General features: G+C 43.2%; 1 protein-coding gene across 4 annotated transcripts in view; it reads right to left on the minus strand.

Annotated features, from left to right (window-relative positions):
- The window catches only part of LOC110527591 (neural cell adhesion molecule 2), a 413,004-nt gene that overhangs the window by 38,323 nt on the left and 348,311 nt on the right, over positions 1 to 26,370 (minus strand). For all 4 annotated transcript variants that reach the window (XM_036983098.1, XM_036983099.1, XM_036983100.1 and 1 more), the window contains 2 exons: positions 25,917 to 26,158; positions 18,096 to 18,270 (listed from right to left, as the gene is read on the minus strand). In XM_036983098.1, the coding sequence (XP_036838993.1) occupies positions 18,096 to 18,270; positions 25,917 to 26,158 (417 nt within the window). The remainder of the gene's footprint in view (positions 1 to 18,095; positions 18,271 to 25,916; positions 26,159 to 26,370) is intronic.

The following is a 26,370-nucleotide window of genomic DNA, read 5'->3' on the forward strand; positions in this document are numbered from 1 at the left end:
CAGTCTTCTCCTTGTATGAGCTGAAAGTTTAGAGGGACGGCCAGGTCTTGGTAGATTTGCAGTGTCTGATACTCCTGCCATTTCAATATTATTGCTTGCACAGTGCTCCTTGGGATGTTTAAAGCTTGGGAAATCTTTTTGTATCCAAATCCGGCTTTAAACTTCTTCACAACAGTATCTCGGACCTGCCTGGTGTGTTCCTTGTTCTTCATGATGCTCTCTGCGCTTTTAACGGACCTCTGAGACTATCACAGTGCAGGTGCATTTATATGGAGACTTGATTACACACAGGTGGATTGTATTTATCATAATTAGTCATTTAGGTCAACATTGGATCATTCAGAGATCCTCACTGAACTTCTGGAGAGAGTTTGCTGCACTGAAAGTAAATGGGCTGAATAATTTTGCACGCCCAATTTTTCAGTTTTTGATTTGTTAAAAAAGTTTGAAATATCCAATAAATGTCGTTCCACTTCATGATTGTGTCCCACTTGTTGTTGATTCTTCACAAAAAAATACAGTTTTATATCTTTATGTTTGAAGCCTGAAATGTGGCAAAAGGTCGCAAAGTTCAAGGGGGCCGAATACTTTCGCAAGTAACTGTATATATATATATATATATATATATATATATATATATACACTGTGTACAGTGGTGTGATAATGTTATATGATGCATTGTTTCATCTTTTGATTTATGTGTAATGTAAGTGCGTTAATGTGTTTGGACCCCAGGAAGAGGAGCTGCTGCCTTGGGGATCCATAATAAATACAGAATCAACTGAGTAACCCACACAGACACCAGATAGAAAGGACAAAGACACTCACAGTAACCTGCAGACAGACATAATACAAATAATACAGTAAAATGACCCAGTTCCACAACAGAGACAGCTAAGGCAGGACAAGAGGGAACAGGGACAACACTGTCACTCACCAAGCCAGATATGCATAGTCTGAGATACTACACACCCCCAGGATCCTGTAACCAACCCAGACAGACGCACACATCATAGTCATATACCCCAGGCACAGGCTGCTGGAGATAAATGCAGGCCAGGCAGGACATGGAGGACATAAAGAGCACCATCACCAAGCTAGACATACAGTTGAAGTCGGAAGTTTACATAGACTTAGATTGGAGTCATTAAAACTTGTTTTTTCAACCACTCAACAAATTTCTTGTTAACAAACTATAGTTTTGGCAAGTCGGTTAAGACATCTACTTTGTGCATAACACAAGTAATTTCTCCTACAATTGTTTACAGAGATGATTTCACTTATAATTCAATGTATCACAATTGCAGTGGGTCAGAAGTTTACAAACACTAAGCTGTGGCTTTAAACAGTTTGGAAAATTCCAGAAAATGATGCCATTGCTTTAGAAGCTTCTGATAGGCTAATTGACATTGTTTGAGTCAATTGGAGGTGTGGATGTATTTCAAGGTCAACATTCAAACTCAGTGCCTCGTTGCTTGACATCATGGGAAAATCAAAAGAAATCAGCCAAGACCTCAGAAAATACATTTTAGACCTCCACAAGTCTGGTTCATCCTTGGGACCAATTACCAAACACCTGAGGGTACCATGTACATCTGTACAAACAATAGTATGCAAGTATAAACACCATGGGACAAGGCAGCCATCATACCGCTCAGGAAGGAGACGCGTTCTGTCTCCTAGAGATTAACGTACTTTGGTGCAGAAAGTGCAAATCAATCCCATGACAACAGCAAAGGACCTTGTGAAGATGCTGGAGGAAACAGGTACAAAAGCATCTATATCCACAGTAAAACGAGTCCTATATTGACATAAACTGAAAGGCCGCTCAGAAAGGAAGAAGCCACTGCTCCAAAACCACCATAAAAAAAAGCCAGACTACGGTTTGCAACTGACAAAGATTGTACTTTTTGGAGAAATGTCCTTTGGTCTGATGAAACAAAAATAGAACTGTTTCGCCATAATGAACAACGTTATGTTTGGAGGAAAAAAGGGGAGGCTTGCAAGCCGAAGAACACTATGCCAACTGTGAAGCACGGGGGTGGTAGCATCATGTTGTGGGTGTGCTTTGCTGCAGGAGTCACTGGTGCACTTCACAAAATAGATGGCATCATGAGGGGGAAAATGATGTGGATATATTGAAGCAACATCTCAAGACATCAGTCAGGAAGTTAAAGCTTTCTCGCAAATGGGTCTTCCAAATGGACACTGACCCGAAGCATACTTCCAAAGTTGTGGCAAAATGTCTTAAGGACAACAAAGTCAAGGTATTGGATTTGCCATCACAAAGCCCTGACCTCAATCCTATAGAAGATTTGTGGGCAGAACTGAAAAAGTGTGTGCGAGCATGGAGGCCTACAAACCTGACTCCGTTATACCAGCTCTGTCAGGAGGAACGGGCCAAAATTCACCCAACTTATTGTGGGAAGGTTGTGGAAAGCTACCCGAAATGTTTGAAACCAAGTTCAACAATATAAAAGCAACGCTACCAAATACTAATTGAGTGTATGTAAACTTCTGACCCACTGGGAATGTGATGAAAGAAATAAAAGCTGAAATCAATCATTATCTCTGTTATTATTCTGGCATTTCACATTCTTAAAATAAAGTGGTGATCCTCACTGACCTAAAACAGGGAATTTTACTAGGATTAAATGTCAAGAATTGTGAAAAACTGAGTTTAAATGTATTTAGCTAAGGTGTATGTGAAACCTCTGACTTCAACTGTACATACAAACAGACAGACACTGTGAACCATAACCTACGCCGGTAACCTGGACAAAGGTGGTCATAACCAAACACATACAATACCCCTTACTGAAAGCTACCCCTGCAATTTCCACATACTTTATTTATTTTTTTCCCCAGCAAAAATATCTAATCTCATATTATGCAAATACACACTCAAGCAGTTAGCTCAGATTCCTCTCCTCATCTGGGCTGCATCCCACTACTGTAGTGCACTCCATAGGGCTAAGGGTGCCACCCTGGACACACCCCTGGTGTTTTCTGATTGTGAGCACCAGTGACCTTGGTGTTGATCAAATAGAGCATGTGGTATGGGGTCAGAGCCGAACACCTACAGACGCCCCCGAATGAGAACGAACGACGCTGGCGGCCGGAGGAACAGCTGGCAAGCATAGTCAGAGCTAACGAGCAGCTTAGCGCAAGGAAGAAAGGGAATAGAGATAGAAGGAGAGAGGAAGATTGAATGAGAGAGAGAGGGAGAAAGAAATAGCCTGGTGGCTAGGAATTTTAATTAAAGTAGTGTGTTTTAAGTGTTGCATCATGGGACGTGAGGCAGCGACAAACCTCTTTGATTGGATCAATATTTCCCCTCCGCCACAGGGCTCTCTCTGTCGGTAAATGTATCTGAATTATTTTGAAGGTAGATGAGCCACAGCTTAGTGGATAGTAACTACTTTCCTGTCTTCCCATGAAGAACGTTAGCTTGCCTCCCAAATGGCACCCTATTCCATTTATCGTGCACTACTTTCGGCCAAGTGAGCAGTATTTATTTTTTTAAGTACAATGACAGCCTACTGGGGAACTGCCTTGTTCAGGGGCAGAATGACAGATTTTACCTTGTCAGCTCGGATATTCGATCCAGCAACCTTTCGGTTACTGGCCCAACGCTCTAACCACTAGGCTACCTTGAGATGCATACAAAGCTTTGCAAGTAATCCTCAAGGGTAAACGGAACAATGATACACATTTTTTTTAAACTTTATTGACCTTTTCTCATCCAAACCACTCAATGTTGTATTGAACTATTTTGCTCTGAGTGCATTGAAACTCGGTTCAATTGTCTGTTTTAATGTAACACTGAAATCGTTTGTGTATAAAATCATATGTGTTCAGATTACTAAAAACTGCTCTGAATACGCATCTGAAGGTTGGTCAGGGCAAATCTTTGTGAAAGATTCAATAGATTTATATTTTTTCCCCCAGACCATAATAGACAGTCTAATGTGGATCTGTTTTTCTTTGGCGGTAGAGGTGAGGCTTGAAGACCTCGTCAAGGAATGCAATCAATTCAGCATTGGTAGTAATAGAACAGTTAAACAAATATTGGAGGAATTGAGCTAAATCAATTAAAATCAATTGAATAAAATAATCACACAAAAGCCGTCGTGTTATGAAAAGAGAACTACGGAATGCACAAACAATAGTGGATGATTGGCCTTCCTTGAGCAACAAATCACATTCTGAACAAAAAAATAAATAATTTAAGGACATAGAAGAGACACAAATTAGTTTTATTTACGCCTAGTTGCCTTCTAAATAGGACATTATGAGAATTTGGTCATAGCCATAGAAGGGTATTGCACTGTTGTGCTAGTCACATTCTGTACACATCCTGGTTCCTGTCCAATCCACTCCTTTGGTTTGGAGGCTGGTGGCTCTGGCCCTCTACAGCTTTAATCCCCTTGTAATACAATTTAACTCGTCAATTATAGCCTCTTGAAGGACAGGGCAGATCCTTCTGGATCAAGACAATTACAGGAAGCAAAAGAGAGACAAAACATAGTGTTAGTGCATCACTTTATTGTCATAGAGTTTGGGGGTTGTGGAAACTTTTACCTGGTTGTAATCTGACATCTCTATAACTATAAACCAGTTTACAAGTAGGAAGCAACGTCATTATAACGTCCAATGTCAAAATTTGCCAACTGGGTATGATGGTTCACTGACCTCGGTTCAAATAGTGGAAAGCACATTGTCAAAGCATATATAGTAAATTAGAAATAGTTTGTGATTGAAAATGGGGCATTCCAAGGGAGAGAACCCATTAATAGTGTTGCTTTTCCTCACAGTGGCACATACTCTCTAAACCGTATCAATCTTTCTTGAGCAGGTAGCTCAGCAGTCGTTTGCCTTGCATTCCATTGCGAGCCTGGTTTGATCTCTGTATTATTGGAGGGAATCAATGGACGTGAAGCAACACATTTCAAATAAGCGGGACCAAGGAAGGAAGCCAGGGGGAAATACATAGCGCTTTTTGAGTTTTCACACCTCCGATTTCCAATTTGCTGAGCAATAAGGTGAAATGAAAAAGAATCCTCGCCAAGTGAATGTAATTCAAATCTTGACAGAAACATGTTGTAAATGTCTATTAGGTGCCTTGCAACGTTCAAACGATGACAGCGGAGGTGTCTCAAGGTCTCGTGGTAGCTAGATCTCTCGACTGAAAACAATGAAAAAGTAAAAAGGAGGGAAAACAGAAAAGGGGAACAAGGAGAATTCTTGTTCTGCTGTCAAGTGCCTCTGGGGTTAGTTGCTCTAGCTGCCTACCTTGTGAGTGTTTCGAAATTCATTCCAATCTATTCCGCCAAATGTATTACGTGGGCTCGGCTACAGAACACAACTACTACTTCCTTTCGCAGTGCCGAGTTATGTCTTTGAGGCCTTTGAGAATAACAGAGAGCATCTCAGTTCCAGAGCCACAGTGAGGGAACAGAACTCTATACCTTATAGCTTTTGATCTCATCCTCTTAAAATAATCCAAGTAGTGTCAAATCAGCTCATAGTAGTAGAAAAGACCGGAAATGACAACGTTCGTTAGCCAATTAGCTTAAAACGAGCTAATTCTGTGTAATTCCTAGTCTTCTACTCTACAGTATATCCTATCAAACCGATGGCGACTAGTATCAATTTCCCTGTCTGCTTATTCCATGTGATTAATCTAGAAAGCATCTCCTTTGATCTATTAGCCCATTAGGGGCTCAATTTGATATTCTGTTAATGCTAGTCATCCTGCATCTCTCTCGGAGTGGGAGCCATTCGTATACATCTACGTCTCTGACATCAACTCATTAGGCCCGAGCACTCATTGAGTTGCACTTGATTAGATCTGAGAGGTAGTCAGTCGATTAACGATGACTAAACGGGAGCCATTGATTGGGTGAAAACTTGGAGGTGCTAATAGATTTTTAGGGATAAACATCACTGTGAGTGGGTGTGTGAGTGTGACGCCATCATAGCTAGACTTGAGGGGACACTTTGTTCTCTATGCCATGGGGAAGTATTGCTACTCCATTAGACAAAGCCTTGGAAGAGAATCAGCACACCCACACCAGATCCTCTTATTCAAGAGATAAGAGGAATGATGAGTATCCACCATTACAAAGGCTGAATTAAAGAGCCTTAATATAGCTGAAGTACACTTCAATAATCAGGAAATGGAAGAACCAACAAAGACTATTATAATATCGTTTTAAACAAGAGTGTTGTCTGCAAATCATTATTATCATGCTATTTCAAGCAAAGTAAGAAGTGTATCACTTTGCACTTTAAAGCTTGAATTGCATGTATTATAATATCTACTCTAATGTAATTTTAAACATTCTCCCTGCAGTTACGAGACACAACTGCCATGATCAAAAGTTTTAGCCCTCCTTTCACACTTTATCCCAGTGCTTTTACAGTGTTCCGTTTATATGGTATACCACGTCTCTTCCATATCCAAGACCAAAGGTCACAGAGACATTAGACACAGACATCCAGGCACTTTCTCTCCTTAACCACTCTCCAACAATCTGTCAAGAACGATGACTCACGAAAAGGCCCCCGAGAACTGGCCTGCACGCAACTCCAAAATGGCGAACCCAAACGGAGCGTTACCACCGAACACGCTTTTAAAGAGCAAAGTACCCTCGTTGCCGCTAGGGTTGTGGAACGAAATGAGGCTGGCCATTTGGGCTCGACGGTGTGGTGATTGCTGTAAAGCACAGATAAAAGTGTTCCTGGGAAGGGAGAGTGATCGGGCCTAGAATCAGCCACTTGTTAAATCACACGGCTCAAACGAGTCAAAATGGACGCCTAAATGGGATACCTGACAACCCGAACGACTGTAATCATAGTGACTTGACAAGGTCTGTCCTTTCGGAGAGTTGCTGTCATATTCAGAGGCTCCACCAAGGATTATTTCCTAGAAATGTTAGAGAAAGTACATAGCCCCTTAAGGGTCATGGCAGAAATGAAATTTAAAAAACAGCCAGGCTAATCCGTTCCCTGTTTCTTTTCATCTGTTCCCTCCGATTTTGTAGTCGTTTCCTCTTCTCTTTATGTAGGCTACCATGACGGTCCCACTTGGCCAATAACATAATGGAGCCTAAATGCTTCAAATAGTGGTGATCAATGACCATTCAATAGCTTATTTTCATATGCCTCCGAATCACAAGGGCATATTAGTAACGCCGTTTAAAACCACTCACGGTGCAAATATGGTTCAATGATGCACTTTCATCCCTAGGCAGAAATTCCTGTTTCATGACCTTAGCTGTTTTATATCTATATTCCGAAGGAGTTCTTCAGCTACCTACTCTGGCCTGGCAATTAGCTCACTTCCAGGTGAATGTATTGTCATCGCAACAAAGCAAATAACTATCAGTTTTAGTTATGAACATAGAGCCATCTATCTGTGCCTGGTACGTCAAACAAGATGTTCACCTGCCTAGCGCAGGGATAAGAGCGCATCATTTCACCTTTTAACACCGAAGCCTCTTGGAAATGATGCACAATACATTTGCATGCCTTTCCTTTCTGCCTCAGATGAGACACATACACAATTGTAAACAACAAAAACACATCCAGATGCAGCATGTTTTACTGGACTTATATGGCCCTAACTTTATGCACGAGGGGTAAACACCCAAAATTGACAACTGTTCGTAGTTGTCCAAGTTTCATAAATATGAGTTTGCACAAAGTGTAGCCTATTTGGTTTGCATTGTAAACATAGAGTACCAGTCAAAAGGTTGGACACAATCACTCATTCAGGTGGTTTTTCTTTATTTTTCTATTTTCTACATCGTAGAATAATAGTGAAGGCATCAAAACGATGAAGTAACACATGCATAATTGGCTAAGTCACACAAGATGTTAACCTGCCTAGCCAACGCGAAGAGGGCACGACAAAAACTATTCCCCCCCAGGAGACTTGAAAAGATTTGGCATGGTTCCTCAGATCCTCAAAGGTTCTACAAAGGTTGCATCCTCAAAGGTTGCATCGCTGCCAGGTATGGCAACTGCTCGGCCTCCGACCGCAAGGCACTAGAGAAGGTAGTGTGTACGGCCCAGTACATCACTGGGGCCAAGCTTCCTAATGATTACCTCTGTACCAGGCGGTTTCAGAGGAAGGCTCCAAAAAATGGTCAAAGACCACCCTAGTCATAGACAGTTCTCTCTGCTACCAAACGGCAAGCGGTACCGAAGCGCCAAGTCTAGGTCCAAGGGACTTCTGAGCAGATTCTACCCCCAAGCCATAAGACTACTGAACATTTAGTTAAATGGCCACCCAGACTACTTGCATTGCCCCTGCCCCACCCCACCTTTCTACTCTCTGTTATTATCTATGCATAAGTCACCTTCATAACTCTATCCACGTGTATATAAACTAAGCAAAAAAAGACAGGACCCTCTCTTTCAAAGATAATTCATAAAAATCCAAATAACTTCACAGATCTTCATTGTAAAGAGTTTAAACACTGTTTCCCATGCGTGTTCAATGAACGACAAACAATTAATGAACATGCATTTGTGGAACGGTGGTGAAGACATTAACAGCTTACAGACAGTAGGCAATTAAGGGTACAGTTATGAAAACTTAAGATACTAAAAAGAGGCCTTTCTACTGACTCTGAAAAACACCAAAAGAAAGATGCCCAGGGTCCCTGCTCATCTGTGTGAATGTGCATTAGGCATGCTGCAAGGAGGCATGAGGACTGCAGATGTGGCCAGGGCAATAAATTGTCATTTGTCCATACTGCTGCGAGACGTCTAAGACAGCACTACAGGGAGACAGGACGGACAGCTGATCGTCTTTGCAGTGGCAGACCATGTGTAACAACACATGCACAGGATTGGTACATCCGAACATCATACCTGCGGGACAGGCACAGGATGGCAACAACAACTGCCCGAGTAACACCAGGAACGCACAATCCCTCCATCAGTGCTCAGACTGTCCGAAATAGGCTGAGAGAGGCTGGACTGAGGGCTTGTAGGTCTGTTGTAAGGCAAGTCCTCACCAGACATCTCCGGCAACAACGTCGCCTATGGGCACAAACCCACCGTCGCTGGACCAGACAAGACTGGCAAAAAGTACTCTTCACTGACGAGTCGCGGTTTTGTCTCACCAGGGATGATGGTCGGATTTGCGTTTATCGTTGAAGGAATGAGCATTACACCGAGGCCTGTACCCTGGAGCGGGATCGTTTTGGAGGGTCCGTCATGGTCTGGGGCGGAGTGTCACAGCATCATCAGACTGAGCTTGTTGTCATGGCAAGCAATCTCAACGCTGTGCGTTACAGGGAAGACATCCTCCTCCCTCATGTGGTACCCTTCCTGTCGGCTCATCCTGACATGACCCTCCAGTCACACTCCAGCCATTGAGCACATCTGGGACCTGTTGGATCAGAGGGTGAGGGCTAGGGCAATTCCTCCCAGAAATGTCAGAGAACTTGCGGGTCCAAGCTGCATTGTTGGTTAAGGGCTTGTAACTATAAAAGGTCTACACCGGTTGTATTTGGCGCATGTGACAAATAAAATTTGATTGTGATTTGATTTAATCATGTAGTAACCAAAAAATGTGGTAAACAAATCAAAACATGTTTTATATTTCAGATTATTCAAAGTAGCCATCCCTTGCCTTGATGACAGATATGCACACTCTTGGCATTCTCTCAACCAGGTTCAACTGGAATGCTTTCCCAACAGTCTTGAAGGTGTTCTCACATACATTGGGGCAAAAAAGTATTTAGTCAGCCACCAATTGTGCAAGTTCTCCCACTTAAAAAGATGAGACAGGCCTGTAATTTTCATCATAGGTACACTTCAACTATGACAGACAAAATGAGAAAAAAAATCAAGAAAATCACATTGTAGGATTTGTAATGAATTAATTTGCAAATTATGGTGGAAAATAAGTATTTGGTCACCTACAAACAAGCAATGTCTGGCTCTCACAGACCTGTAACTTCTTTTTTAAGAGGCTCCTCTGTCCTCCACTCGTTACCTGTATTAATGGCACCTGTTTGAACTTGTTATCAGTATAAAAGACACCTGTCCACAACCTCAAACAGTCACACTCCAAACTCCACTATTGCCAAGACCAAAGAGCTGTCAAAGGACACCAGAAACAAAATTGTAGACCTGCACCAGGCTGGGAAGACTGAATCTGCAATAGGTAAGCAGCTTGGTTTGAAGAAATCAACTGTGGGAGCAATTATTAGGAAATGGAAGACATACAAGACCACTGATAATCTCCCTCGATCTGGGGCTCCACGCAAGATCTTACCCCGTGGGGTCAAAATAATCACAAGAATGGTGAGCAAAAATCCTAGAACCACACGGGGGGACCTAGTAAATTACCTGCAGAGAGCTGGGACCAAAGTAACAAAGCCTACCATCAGTAACACACTACGCCGCCAGGGACTCAAATCCTGCAGTGCCAGACGTGTCCCCCTGCTTAAGCCAGTACATGTCCAGGCCCGTCTGAAGATTTCTAGAGAGCATTTGGATGATCCAAAATAAGATTGGGAGAATGTCATATGGTCAGATGAAACCAAAATATAACTTTTTGATAAAAACTCAACTCGTCGTGTTTGGAGGACAAAGAACACCATACCTACTGTGAAGCATTGTGGAAACATCATGCTTTGGGGCTGTTTTTCTGGAAAGGGACCAGGACGACTGATCCGTGTAAAGGAAAGAATGAATGGGGCCATGTATCGTGAGATTTTGAGTGAAAACCTCCTTCCATCAGCAAGTGCATTGAAGATGAAACGTGGCTGGGTCTTCCAGCATGACAATGATCCCAAACACACCGCCCGGGCAACGAAGGAGTGGCTTCGTAGGAAGCATTTCAAGGTCCTGGAGTGGCCTAGCCAGTCTCCAGATCTCAACCCCAAATACTTATTTTCCACCATAATTTGCAAATAAATTCATAAAAAATCCTACAATGTGATTTTCTGGATTTTTTGTTTGTCATAGTTGAAGTGTACCTATGATGAACATTACAGGCCTCTCATCTTTTTAAGTGGGAGAATTTGCACAATTGGTGGCTGACTAAATACTTTTTTGCCCCACTGTATGCTGAGCACTTGTTAGCTGCTTTTCCTTCACTCTGCGGTCCAACTCATCCCAAACCATCTCAATTGGTTTGAGGTCAGGTGATTGTGGAGGCCAGGTCATCTAATGCAGCACTCCATCACCCTACTTCTTGGTCAAATAGCCGTATAGGTGCGAAATGCTGTGGTAGCCATGCTGGTTAAGTGTACCTTGAATTCAAAATAAATCACAGATAGAGTCACCAGCAAAGCACCCCCGCACCATCACACCTCCTCTTCCATGGTTCACAGTGGGAACCACACGAGTAGATGATCTGTTCACCGACTCTGCGTCTCACAAAAACAACGGTTGGAATCAAACAGCTAAAATTTGGACTCATCAGACCAAAGGACACATTTCCACATTGCTTGTTTTTCTTGGCCCAAGCTAGTCTCTTCTTCTTCTTGGTTTCCTTTAGTAGTAGTTTCTTTGCAGCACTTCGACCATAAAGGCCTGATTCATGCAGTCTCCTGAACACCTGATATTGAAATGTCTGTTACTTGAATTTTGGGAAGCATTCACTTGGGCTGCAATTTCTGAAGCTGGTAACTCTAATGAACCTATCCTCTGCAGCAGAGGTAACTCTGGTTCTTCCTGTCCTGTGGCGGTCCTCATGAGAGCCAGTTTCATCATGGTGCTTGATGGTTTTTGCGACTACACTTGATGAAACGTTCAAAATTCTTGACATTTTCCGAATTGACTGACTTTCATGTCTTATTTAAAGTAATGATGGACTGTCTTTTTTCTTTGCTTATTTGAGCTGTTCTTGTCATAATATGGACTTGATCTTTTTACCAAATAGGGCTATCTTCTGTATACCACCCCACCTCACAACACAACTGATTGGCTCAAATGCATTAAGGAAATATATTCCACTAATTAACTTTTAACAAGGCACACCTGTTAATTGAAATGCATTCCAGGTGACTACCTCATGAAGCTTGTTGAGAGAATGCCGAGAGTGGGCAAAGCTGTCATCAAGGCAAAGGGTTGCTACTTTGAAGAATCTCAAATATATTGTGATTAGTTTAACACTTTTTTGGGGTATTACATGATTCCATATGCGTTATTTCAGAGTGTCGACGTCTTCACTATTATTCAACCATGTAGAAAATAGAACATATAAAGAAAAACCCTTGAAAAGTAGGTCTGTCCAAACTTTTGACTGGTACTGTACATCATTCAGTTATGACTGCCAGTGAGGCTCCTAGCTTTTCAGGGTATAGAAATGACTTTAGGCTAATTGAGGGGTTTTTCACACCCGTTATCCGTTATTTGCCCTTATGATTTGGAGGCATATGAAAAGACAAACTGGAAATTAGCTATTAAATGTTAAGTAATCATCACCATTTGAAGCATGTCATTTACTAAATATAATTATATTTATGTAATTGGCAAGTGGGAACAATACGGTAGCCTACATAAGGAAAACAGGGAACAAATAAAACATCTGAGGGAATGGATTAAAAAAAAAACTAGGGAACGGATTAGCCTGCAAGTATTTTTGTCTCCACCATGATCCCCAAATGGCTCGGTAAGAAAGTAAACATTTTCACAGCATTTCTAGGCTGCTTCCCCAACATAGTTGATCTCCAAACTGAAATGACTCTTGATGAAAAAATGTATTGCAACAGTGTTGAGTGTTTTGTATGTACATGCTTGTGAGTTCTTTTGGGGGAGTAGGGCGTGTTCAAGATAATTGGCTGTACATAACCATTTTTTCTCCCTCTGGGAAAAAAAATGAATTCATGAGAGCTGCTGTTATGGGCATCATTATTATTACTTTGATAGCAATAGCAGCATTGTACTAAAATAGTTTAAGCATGCATATGTTGTATTCTTCCAAAATCAAGGGGAATATTTTAGAAGCTTACAATACCAGTGAAGAGTGGCACAACTTACAACTTTAATGATCCTTTAAAGATGTTATAAGGAGCGCATAGTTTGCGGGCCTTTCTGTTCTGTTCTTTTCAACTGATTGAAACCAGCACCACTGGTGTGTATTGGAAGTGTGTAGTCTAGGATATTGTACAGGAGAATGATTACCTCGATGGTAGCTTTAAACAGAGACAAACACTCGCCAGATCATTCAACATTCAAAACGTTCCGTTTCATTGACATCCATCAGGCCATATCGTAAACACACAGGGGACGTATAACCAAGATGGATGCCAAAAACCCCACAGAAAGGAGATCATTCAAAAAGAAACAGCCAGGACGAGAGAGGATTTAGGAGGGAAAGAGGGAAGACTCTATAGTGATTCAGGAGGTCTGAAGTGAGTGGAGGAGTGCCATGATTTAAGAAGGATAGAGGGAAGGAGAGCAAATTGAAAAGGAACCAAGGGCATAGTGGCAATCAATGACATATTTCAAAGGGGAGTTCATGGATGGGAAAAAAGTAAGGAGGCAGAGAGAGGGGAGGTGTAGTGGCAGTTCATTGCAAGACAAAGTAGGAGAGAGAAAGAAAGGGAGGAGAGGCGGAAAAGAAAAGCGACAATTTCAGACCCAGGGAATGCATAATGCATAAAGAGGGGGAATTAAATAGAGAGATTGTTTAGAAAAGAAACACAGAGGCATATGGTAGATCCTTGGAGGTTATACAGCATATCAGATACACTGCAGGAAGGCATTTAATGGTGTCACTACAATATCAAAAGTCAAACAATTTGGGTGTGTTCAGTGAGGGGAACTATCCAGAAGGTTGCAGTAATACATATAATGAATAGAGCTGTCACGAATCCCTATTCGACAGACAATAATATTTATTCTAGAAAATACATTTATCATATTTTCTTTAACATTTCACCCTTCTGAATAGACCGCATGGGTGGCGATTAATGACGAATACTGACAGGTGACAGGACTTCATTGCCATTGGTCCATTTTGGCCACTCCTTTCTCTCTCTTCAACAGGAAATAATCGGGGATTTTTTTTTTGCCCCCGGTCTCCCTAGCCCTCTGTTCACTAAGGAGAGGGGACAGCCAATCGAAATGACTCGGCTTAAACACTGTGTTCTCAGCCTTGTTTTCCATTTAAGGAGCGCACACACACACACCAACACGCACATGTGAACGCACACAAACTCAAAGGCAGTTTAGCCACTCCAGTAATGAGAGAGGCAAACAGTCGCTCCTTCATGAGCAGCAGGAGAAACGACCTAAGCAACAGGAAGAGTAAACACCAAAGAAAACATGCTCTCCATTTTTTTTAACCAGACTCTACAGGGGGGCCTACATATGGAAGTGGTGACTCACTGTAAACTGTTCCCTTTGTGATGGTTTGCGTATGGTCTTATATAAAACTCTGGGGGCTGTTTGAAAATGATAAGCATCCTACAGTGGGCCTCAGAAGTCTTCTCTCCTAGGAACATTAAGAGTTGGACTTTTCAAAAGCCCAGACAGATACGCTCTGCAAACAGCTTGGCCTAATCAAACCAACGCTCTCTGCATTTGATCCTGCTCCCTTTGCCCACACATAACCCCAATACAAGGTGTTTGGAGTGTGTGCTCAGAACTCTACACTGGGTTTACCTGGGTGGGTAGGTACAGTACAGTGTGTACAGTGCCTTCAGAAAGTATTCAGACCACTTGACTTTTTCCACATTTTGTTACGTTACAACCTTATTCTAAAATGTATTCAATCATTTTTTCCCCACTAATCTACACACAATACCCATAATGACAAAGCAAAAACAGGTTAAGATTTTTTTGCAAATGTATATACACTGCTCAAAAAAATAAAGGGAACACAAACAACACAATGTAACTCCCAAGTCAATCACACTTCTGTGAAATCAAACTGTCCACTTAGGAAGCAACACTGATTGACAATAAATTTCACATGCTGTTGTGCAAATGGAATAGACAACAGGTGGAAATTATAGGCAATTAGCAAGACACCCCCAAAAAAGGAGTGGTTCTGCAGGTGGTGACCACAGACCACTTCTCAGTTCCTATGCTTCCTGGATGATGTTTTGGTCACTTTTGAATGCTGGCGGTGCTTTCACTCTAGTGGTAGCATGAGACGGAGTCTACAACCCACACAAGTGGCTCAGGTAGTGCAGCTCATCCAGGATGGCACATCAATGCGAGATGTGGCAAGAAGGTTTGCTGTGTCTGTCAGCGTAGTGTCCAGAGCATGGAGGCGCTACCAGGAGACAGGCCAGTACATCAGGAGACGTGGAGGAGGCCGTAGGAGGGCAACAACCCAGCAGCAGGACCGCTACCTACGCCTTTGTGCAAGGAGGAGCACTGCCAGAGCCCTGCAAAATGACCTCCAGCAGGCCACAAATGTGCATGTGTCTGCTCAAACAGTCAGAAACAGACTCCATGAGGGTGGTATGAGGGCCCGACGTCCACAGGTTGTGCTTACAGCCCAACACCGTGCAGGACATTTGCCATTTGCCAGAGAACACCAAGATTGGCAAATTCACCACTGGCGCCCTGTACTCTACACAGATGAAAGCAGGTTCACACTGAGCACATGTGACAGACGTGACAGAGTTTGGAGACGCCGTGGAGAACGTTCTGCTGCCTGCAACATCCTCCAGCATAACCGGTTTGGCGGTGGGTCAGTCATGGTGTGGGGTCGCATTTCTTTGGGGGGCCACACAGCCCTCCATGTGCTCGCCAGAGGTAGCCTGACTGCCATTAGGTACCGAGATGAGATCCTCAGACCCCTTGTGAGACCATATGCTGGTGCGGTTGGCCCTGGGTTCCTCCTAATGCAAGACAGTGCTAGACCTCATGTGGCTGGAGTGTGTCAGCAGTTCCTGCAAGAGGAAGACTTTGATGCTATGGACTGGCCCGCCCGTTCCCCAGACCTGAATCCAATTGAGCACATCTGGGACATCATGTCTCGCTCCATCCACAAACGCCACGTTGCACCACAGACTGTCCAGGAGTTGGCGGATGCTTTAGTCCAGGTCTGGGAGGAGATCCCTCAGGAGACCATCCGCCACCTCATTAGGAGCATGCCCAGGCGTTGTAGGGAGGTCATACAGGCACGTGGAGGCCACACACACTACTGAGCCTCATTTTGACTTGTTTTAAGGACATTACATCAAAGTTGAATCAGCCTGTAGTGTGGTTTTCCACTTTAATTTTGAGTGTGACTCCAAATCCAGACCGCCAAGGGTTGATAAATTTGATTTCCATTGATAATTTTTGTGTGATTTTGTTGTCAGCACATTCAACTATATAAAGAAAAAAGTATTTAATAAGAATATTTAATTCATTCAGATCTAGGATGTGTTATTTTAGTGTTCCCTTTATTTTTTTGAGCAGTGTATAATAATATATATTTTTTAAATATCACATTTAGATAAGTATTCAGACCCTTTAGTCAGTACTTTGTTGAAGCACCTTTGGCAGCGATTACAGCATTGAGTCTTCTTGGGTATGACGCGACAAGCTTGGCACACCTTTCCTCTCTGTCGGGTTGGATGTGGAGCGTCGCTGCACAGCTTTTTTCAGGTCTCTCCAGAGATGTTCGATTGGGTCCAAGTACGGGCTCTGGGACATTCAGAGACTTTTCCCGAAGTCACTCCTGCGTTGTCTTGGCTGTGTGCTTAGGGTTGTTGTCCTGTTGGAAGGTTTGATGGGGAGAGTTGCTGCACAGCTATTTTCAGGTCTCTCCAGAGATGTTCGATAGGGTTCAAGTACCGGATCTGGCAGGGCCACTCAAGGACATTTAGAGACTTGTCCCGAAGCCACTCCTGCATTGCATTGGCTGTGTCCTTAGGGTCATTGTCCTGTTGGAAGGTGAACCGTCGCCCCAGTCTGAGATCCAGAGCTCTCTAGAGCAGGTTTCCATCTAGGATCTCTCTGTACTTTGCTCTGTTAATCTTTGCCTCGATCCTAACAAGTCTCAGAGTCCCTGCTGCTGAAAAACATCCCCACAGCATGATGCTGCCACCACCATGCTTCACCATAGGGATGGTGCCAGGTTTCCTCCACACCAAGCAGGCTGTCATATGCCTTTAACTGAGGAGTGGCTTCGGTCTGGCCACTCTACCATAAAGGCCTGATTGTCCTTCTGGAAGGTTCTCCCATCTCCACAGAGGAACTCTAGAGCTCAGACAGAGTGACCATCAGGTTCTTGGTCACCTCCATGACCAAGGCCCTTCTCCCCAGATTGCTCAGTTTTGGTTGTCCCAAACATCTTCCATTTAAAGATGGAGGCCACTGGGTTCTTGGGGACTTTCAATCCTGCAGAATATTTTTGGTACTCTTGCCCTGATCTGTGCCTCAACACAATCCTGTCTCGGAGCTCTACGGACAATTCCTTCGACCTCATAGCTTGGTTTTTGCTCTGACATGCACTGTCAACTGCGGGACCTTAGATAGACAGGTCTGTGCCTTTCCAAATCATGTCCAATCAATTGAATTTACCACAGGTGGACTCCAATGAAGTTGTTGAAACATCTCAAGGATGATCAGTGGTAACAGGAGAGACCTGAGCTCAATACCGAGTCTCATAGCAAAGGAGCTGAATACTTATGTAAATAAGGTATCTGTTTTTTATTTTGATTAAATGTGCAAACATTTCTAAAAACCTGTTTTCGCTTTCTCATTATGAGCTATTGTGTGTAGTTTTCTGAGGAAAAACAAGGGGTCTGAATACATTCTGAAGGCACTGTATTTGTTTGCTTCCAGCAGTGTGTGTCACAGGAGGCTGGTAGGGGGAGGACAGCTCATAATAATGAATGGAATGGTATCAAACACATGGAAGCCATCTGTGTGGTGTGTTTGAGAGCATTCCATTCATTCCATTCCAGACATTACTATGAGCCTGTCTTCCCTAATTCAAGTGTCGCCAGCCACGACTAGTGTTTGTGCGTGCATCTGTGAGTGTCAGTGGATATAAACACAACTGTGTGTCTGTCTGTGTACAGAACTGTCTTATGATTTTTGTCAGTGTGTGTGCACACGAATGTCTGTGTGTGCATGCTTGAACATGCAGGTCCTGCAACTGTCTGTACCTATGATGTCTGGTTTCTGGGGCATGAAGAACTGGTAAAAGGTGGGCTCCGAGAGGCCCTTGACGTTGCGAGCCGTGATCTCCACCTCGTATCGCGTGTTCCACTGCAGTGGCTGCAGCAGGGCAAAGTCTTGCTGCCCCGACACCAGCTTCGTCATCCACTGCTCCTCCTTGTCCTATGAATAGGGGGAGGAGAGTGGAGAGAGCAGGGGTAGAGAAGCAAAGAGAGAGAAAGGGGAGGGGAAGAGAGAGAGAGAGACAGAGGGTTAGATGGGGAACAGGGTATTGAGGGAGGGAGGGGGAAAGAAGAAAGGATGAGAGAGAGAGAGAGAGAGAGTGTTAATGACAGTACGATAAGTAAGCCTTTGTATACACGTCATCTTTATATAGATCAAATTACACTACATGGCCAACAGTAGGTGGACACCCCTTAAAAATAGTGGATTCGGCTATTTCAGCTACAACCGTTGCTGACAGATGTATACCATCGAGCACACCGACATGCAATCTCCATAGACAAACACTTGCAGATGAATGGCCTTACTGAAGAGCTCAGTGACTTTCAACGTGGCACTGTCATTGGATGCCACCTTTCAAATAAGTCAGTTTGTCAAATTTCTGCCCTGCTAGAGCTGCCCCAGTCAATTGTAAGTGCTGTTGTTGTGAAGTGGAAACATATAGGAGCAACAACAAACAGTTTGAAATTAGGTGCGTACTGCCTAATCATCAATTCACATAGAAAGTAGCCAATTTCACTGTGACGGACAATTTACGTTTGCGGCACGCTATGCTAATGTAAGGTGAGCCGGACAAACTTCTCTCTTCAGTGAGAGCCCAAGCACTCCCTCAGTGTTTCCCCAGGTCAAGTATGCAGACATCTGCACATCTCCAGTCAGAACAGAACCTGCACAAACTTTTTCCCCTGGCGCCTGCATGATCTTAATTTTTTGAAAAATTAATAAAAAAACAAAAACAGAAATACCTTATTTACATAAGTATTCAGACCTTTTGGTATGACACTCGCAATTGAGCTCAGGTGCAGCCTTTGTCCATAGATTATCCTTGAAATGTTTCTGCAATTTACCACTTGTGGTAAATTCAATTGATTGGACATGATTTGGAAAGGCACACACCTGTCTATATAAGGTCCCACAGTTGACAGTGAATGTCAGAGCAGAAACAAAGCCAGGAGGCTGATCTCCGAGACAGGATAGTCTTAGGGCACAGATATGGAGAAGGGTACCAAAACATTTCTGCAGCCTTTAAGATCCCCAATACCACATCGGCCTCCATCATTCTTAAATGAAAGAAGTTTGGAACCACAAAGGCTCTTCCTAGAGCTGTCCCCCTGGCCAAACTGAGCAATCGGGGGAGAAGAAACTTGGTCAGAATGGGGACTCAATGGTCACTCTGACAGAGCTCCAGAGTTCCTCTGTGGAGATTGGAGAACTTTCCAGAAGGAACCCATTTCTGCAGCACTCCAACAATATGACCTTTATGGTAGAGTGGCCAGATGGAAGCTGCTCCTCAGTAAAAGGCACAAGACAACCTGCTTGGATTTTGGCAAACAACAGCTAAAGGACTCTCAGACCACGAGAAACAAGATTCTTTGGTCTGATGTAACTAAGATTGAACTCTTTGGCATGAATGCCAAGTGTCACGTCTGGAAAAAACCTGCCACCATTCCTACGGTGAATTATAGTGGTAGCAGCATCATGCTGTTGGGGATGTTTTTCAGGGGCAGGTACTGGGAGACTAGTCAGGAACGAGGGAAAGATGAACAAAGCAAAGTACAGAGCAATCTTTGATGAAAACTTGCTCCAGAGCACTCAGGACCTCAGACTGGGGCAAAGGTTCACCTTCCAACAGGACAATGACACTAAGCACACAGCCAAGACAATGCAGGAGTGGCTTCGGAACAAGTCTCTGAATGTCCTTGAGTGGCCCAGCCAGACCGAACATCTCTAGAGAGAAATGAAAATAGCTGTGCAGCAAAAAAAATGTTTTGCTTTGTCATTATGCGGTATTTTGGGTAGATTGATGAGGAAAAAATACAATTTAATACACTTTAGAATAACAAAATGGGAATACTTTCCGAATACACTATGTGAGTAAAATACTTTTTTAGAACGTTGTACTGATTATGATGAGCTAATACAATGCTATTTTTTGTTGACACCATTCAATGCATTCTGGGTGTCACGTAAACGTTTGTCAAACCAATTATGTTACAGCAAAACGAAGTGAAGGGATGATTCACTCATTTTTCAAGTAAACATCCGAAAGTATTATTATGCATACTGGAAGGACTGGTTACCTTATTCTACGCTCCAAACCTTTTATCCATGAGTCTGGGAGAGAACATATAGGCATAGGCAATGCTGTTGGTTCATTGATTGTGCAGAGTGGCTTAAATAGTTATCCTACAATTGTAGTGATTTTGTATTGGATTTTGAATAGCAGTAGGGCATTTTTTATATTTTCATAATTAATTGTCTGACATTTCCTTCAGCTACAGAATGTCACACTACCGTGCGTTTCCATCTCCTCCATTCCTTTCTTGAGCTCACAGAGAGAGGGGCTGTCAACAGTTAAATTAAATACTTTTGTTGTGAAAAGTTACTATCTATGTTCCCGAACTGATTTCACTTGGTTTCCCAAATTAAGAACTGGATAGCTGCAGGAACCAGGTTGGAGAGCAAACGGCATCCAGAGTTTGGGTGGAATATCACCTGTCGCGTAGGAGAGGCTCCATGGTCCTCAAACATTGGTTGATGCATGGAGTGAAATAATTGTTTTTATAAAAGCCCAGACATTTCTATATCCAATTCCTTGAGAAAGCAGAGTTTTGATGGTTGCCACTAAAAAGAGGAGGATCCCAGACTTCTACTGCTGCTATATTTATTTCCCAGCTGTTAATATTAAGCATTGTTCTGCTATAAAACCAGAATAGCTTAACCGCCATGATTGAAAAATGAACAGAGGGAAAGCGGCCTTCATTTGCTATTTGAGTGCATACGGATGACGTCTTTTTTCCCATGCCCCTTTGAAAATGGACGACTCAACAAAAAAAAAGAAACAAGTTTAGATATTAGTAAAGATTAAATTGAGTCTGATGGGTGAAAATATGATCCCTTGATGTGTAGCCTGAGGCAAGGATCAGAGCGCAAGCTTTTTGGCAACTTTTTAAAATCATCAATAGCCTATAGTCCATCATGCAAACCGTATATGTTTTCATCATTCACAACTAAATAACTAATAACTTTCAATCTAGTTCATAAGACCTGTTTCAAATTATGACTTTTATGCTCAACATGGCCACTTCATATGCACACTCACTCTGGAATAGGTTCAATCATATAACATAAAATAATAGCATTGGATTTCTAAGCATATCTTGTCTGCTAAATGAGCTAATCTGTGGCATGGCGCATAGCCAGATAATATACTGAAATACATTTTCTTCATATCATAATGTTTCTTTAGACCTGCCTAAGATAAATTATTTATTGTGATGTTGTATATTAAATTGATTTATTGCACTTTTTAAAAATGTAAATGTTTCCTCAGTGGTTTGTATGCGTGGAGGTCTGGACATGCTAAATGTGTTTATGTTAATTAATGGTCAATTTTATTTTATTTAACCTTTATTGAACTAGGCAAGTCAGTTAATAGCAAATTCTTATTTACAATGACGGTCTACCGTGAGACCGGCAGTCATTTGCATGACAATTATCCAGTGGCCGAATTTCATGACCGCCACAGCAATTGGGGTGAGCTCACCTGTCATGTGATAAATTGTAAATAGTAATTGCTATTAGCTAATTCATATTATGGTTTCTGTCAGCCGAAAGTTAGCTAAATATGACTGCTTGTATTAGCTCACGCTTTCCTCAGTTTCCTAATGTAGCCTACATTTCCACAATTTGGATGAGAAGTGTGTTATGCTTTTCCTACTTCTGTGAATGTCTGAACATTGCATCGGAAAATAAACTGCTCACAATGGGGGACATAAAACTGTTAAGACGGTGTTTTTACAAACGGTTTCTGTGAAAAAAAAACAGCGGCCAGCTCAAATGCTGACTGTTGCGTGAATCGTAAGTAGACGTTATAAGGAAGTGTTCCTTTCCTCTCCGTACCCCACCCAGTTATTTACTTTTTCCCCCCTTTCCTCTCCGTACCCCACCCAGTTATTGACTTTTTCCCCCCTTTCCTCTCCGTACCCCACCAAGTTATTGACTTTTTCCCCCCTTTCCTCTCCGTACCCCACCCAGTTATTGACTTTTTCCCCCCTTTCCTCTCCGTACCCCACCCAGTTATTGACTTTTTCCCCCCTTTCCTCTCCGTACCCCACCCAGTTATTGACTTTTTCCCCCCTTTCCTCTCCGTACCCCACCCAGTTATTGACTTTTTCCCCCCTTTCCTCTCCGTACCCCACCCAGTTATTGACTTTTTTCCCCCCTTTCCTCTCCGTACCCCACCCAGTTATTGACTTTTTCCCCCCTTTCCTCTCCGTACCCCACCCAGTTATTGACTTTTTTCCCCCTTTCCTCTCCATCCCCCTCCTCCTTTACTTTCTTTTCCTTTCTTAAATCAGCTCCTTATCTCATCATAGGAGAACAGAGTGAAGTGTCACAGTGTGAGGCCTGTGCTTTGACAGCATGACAAATGCATATTCAACCATTTAGCCTCCTAGGATTCCTCCATAAAATGTCAAAATAAAAGAGAGAGAGAGATAATCGTGTGGAATAGGCTTTAGGAAATGGGCCATGGTTTCATTTTTCAGAGTCATGGTAGTTGGAATAATGTGGAATAAAGCTAAGGCCAGCCCAGCATTGGAAAGCAGTTAGATACGGGTGACTGTGTGTGTTAAAACACATATGTGTGTGTGTGTGTGTGCGCGTGTGTGTGTGCGCATGAACATTTGTATGCATACTGTATGTGTGTATGTGTTTGTGTAAGAGAGTGCATATATGTGCACACATGCATCTGTGTACATAGAGTCAGGGTCACAGTGTGAGAGAGAGAGGAGGATGAATGGTGGGATTACTGGGGTGTGGAGGATTGTCCTATTCTTCCCCTCGTTCCCCTGCATTTGGCCTTCAAAGGGCCAGCTGGAGAGTCCCTGACCTTCTCTCCACACACACACTTTCATCTGCTATAGTACAACTACACATAGCCATCAGCCTCCCAATGAGACAGAGACACACCTGAATGGACATATTAGCATTGGTTACATCAAATCCCATAGATCATTGTGTGTATGTGCATGTGAGTGTGAGTGTGAGAGTGCGAGAGAGAGAGAGAGAGAGAGAGAGAGAGGGAAAAGGAGAGACTTGGTTAATATGAACGTGTTTGCTTGTGGGTGAGTATGTACATTTGTATGTATAGTGTATCTGCAAGCATGTGTATCAGTATGTAGCATCTGAGACACAGTGAATGGCCATGTCCGAATAGCTGTACTAGCGTTTTAAATAGTAGGTATTTTGGGTATGCAAATTGTATAGTATGTGACAGAAAATTTAGTATGCTTTCAATGCCAGGATGTCATAATCATTGTGGCTTCTAGTAAAATGCACACTATTGAGGAAGAGAATCATCTTTCGAGAGCCACGTGTTTTTGAGAACAGCTGATAACCAAGTAAGGGGACAAACTCTACCAAAATGAACGAATTGCGAGATTCAACACAACAACTTCGCAATATGGATGAGCCTATTATGTTAACATTTGCGCCCACTAGATACATTTTTTAAACTAAACAGTGCAATACATTTTTTTTTTTTACATTTTTATTTTTACCCCCTTTTGTCCCCAACTTTGTGATATCCAATTGCTATCCAATTATGATCTTGTCTCATCGATGCTACGCCCCAACAAGCTCGGGAGAGGCAAAGGTCGAGGCAAGTCATGCATCCTCCAAAACATGACCGGCCAAACCACGCTTCTTAACACCCACCCGCTTTGCCAGCCGCACCACTGTGTTGGAGGAAACACCGCTCAACTGACGACTGAAGTCAGCCTGCAGGCGCCCGGCCCGCCACAAGGAGTCGCTAGAGCTCGATGAGCCAAGTAAAGCCCCCCAGGCCAAACAATCCCCTAACCCGGACGACGCTGGGCCAATTGTGCACTGCCCTATGGGACTCCTGGTCACGGCCGGTTGTGACACAGCCTGGGATCAAACACTTCAAAGCAGACATAAACAAAGCTAGTGTACTTATTATTTTTAGGCATCGAAAATAGGAGCATATGCGTGCGCGCACACACAGTCGAGTTAATGCGATTGACACTGCTATTCGCTACTACCTTAAGTGGAGGTATGCAGCATTATTTACTATCATTAGACTAGAAAAAAAAGTGGTCCAGTGATTGTGTTTTACAAGCGTGCTTTAGAGTAGTTGTGGTCATCTTGACTCGGTGGTAATCGTGTGGTTGAAAATGTGTGGACCAAATTGGCCTTGTTCAGGGGCACTGGCAGCCCGTAAATACTGTGGTTCTTAGCCATGTCCGTATGGACACTGTGTCAAAAGCGTTCCACAGGGATACCGGCCCATGTTGACTCTAATGCTTTCCACAGTGGCTGGAGGTTCTTTGGGTGGTGGACCATTCTTGATACACACGGGAAACTGTTGAGCGTGAAAAACCCGGCAGCGTTGCAGTTCTTGACACAAACTATACCCTGTTCAAAGGCACTTAAATGTTTTGTCTTGCCCATTCGCCCTCACATACACAATTCCATGTCTCAATTGTCTCGACTTTAACCTGTCTCCTCGTCTTCATCAACACTGATTGAAATGGATTTAACAAGTGGTATTATACGGGATCATAGCTTTCATTTGGATTTACCTGGTCAGTCTATGTCACGGAAAGAGCTGTTTATATAATGTGCATATAATAAAACATAGGCAAAGAAAGCTAGCTGAACAGTTCATGGAGGGTTCTAAGAAGATCCCTTCAAATAGAAAAAGGTTCTTGGTATAACTGTTCATAGAGGTTTCTAGGGGAGAACCATTCAAAAATAAAAGGGTTCTCGGCAGAACCTTTAGAGTACGTGTCAAACACTTTCCACGGAGGGCCAAATGACACTAGGGAGTTTGACTCCCCTGCTTAAGAGGATAAAATAGTTATTGCTTTCACCTGGATTCACCTGGTCAGTCTGTCATGAAAAGAGCAGGCGTTCTTAATGTTTTGTACACTAAGTTCATGTAATGTACTGTCATAAACATATGCAATTAAAGCTAGTTGAACCGTTCATGGAGGATTCTAGGAATAACCCTTCAAAGATAAAACGTTTTGTGGGCCTCCCGGGTGGCGAAGTGGTCTAAGGCACTGCATCGCAGTGCTAGCTGTGTCAACAGAGTCTCTGGGCTTCAAGCCCAGGCTCTGTCGTAGCCGGCCGCGACCGAGAGGTCCATGGGGCGACGCACAATTGGCCAAGAGTCGTCCGGGTTAGGGAGGGTTTGGCCAGTAGGGATATCCTGGTCTCATCGCGCACTAGCAACTCCTGTGGCGGGCCGGGCGCAGTGCACGCTGACCAGGTCGTGAGGTGCACGGTGTTTCCTCCGACACATTGGTGCGACTGGCTTCCAAGTTGGATGAACGCTGTGTTAAGAAGCAGTGCGGCATTTTAGGTAGAACCCTTCACAGAGGGTTCCAGGTGAACCCTTCATAAAAGGTTCTAGGTAGAACCTTCTGCAAAGGGTTCTACCTATCACCAAAAAAAGTTACCCCAGTGGGGACAAATTGAAAAACCTTATGGTTCTACTAAGCACCTTTTTTTCTAAGAGTAGTATTTATTGGCAATCCTGACATCCAGCTACTCACCGTCTTGTACTTGACAATGTATTCCACAATGGGCATGCCCCCGTCGTCTTGCTTGACAAGGCCCAGCCGGTAGGCCTTCCCCATCCCTCTCTGGCCATGCACTGCCGGGGGGCTGGGCTCACGTATGGGTAGAGTCTGGAAGGACTCCGTGTGGCTGAACTCCCCCTGGCCCTTCCCATTGGCTGCAGCCACTCGCACTTCGTAGGTGGTGTTGGGCTCTAGGCCTGTCAGCAGTACTATCGCTGTAGGGGGAGAACAAGGGAGAGCATTTATTAGCTTGTTCGCAGACAGACAGACAGAGAGGTAAAGCGAGAGAGATTGAGAGAGACAGACAGACTGAGAGACAGAAATACAGTTGAAGTCGGAAGTTTACATACACTTAGGTTGGAGTCATTAAAACTCGTTTTTCAACCACTCCACAAATTTCTTGTTAACAAACTATAGTTTTGGCAAG

The sequence above is a fragment of the Oncorhynchus mykiss genome, chromosome 7, assembly GCF_013265735.2.
Source record: "Oncorhynchus mykiss isolate Arlee chromosome 7, USDA_OmykA_1.1, whole genome shotgun sequence".
NCBI classification, from domain to species: domain Eukaryota; kingdom Metazoa; phylum Chordata; class Actinopteri; order Salmoniformes; family Salmonidae; genus Oncorhynchus; species Oncorhynchus mykiss.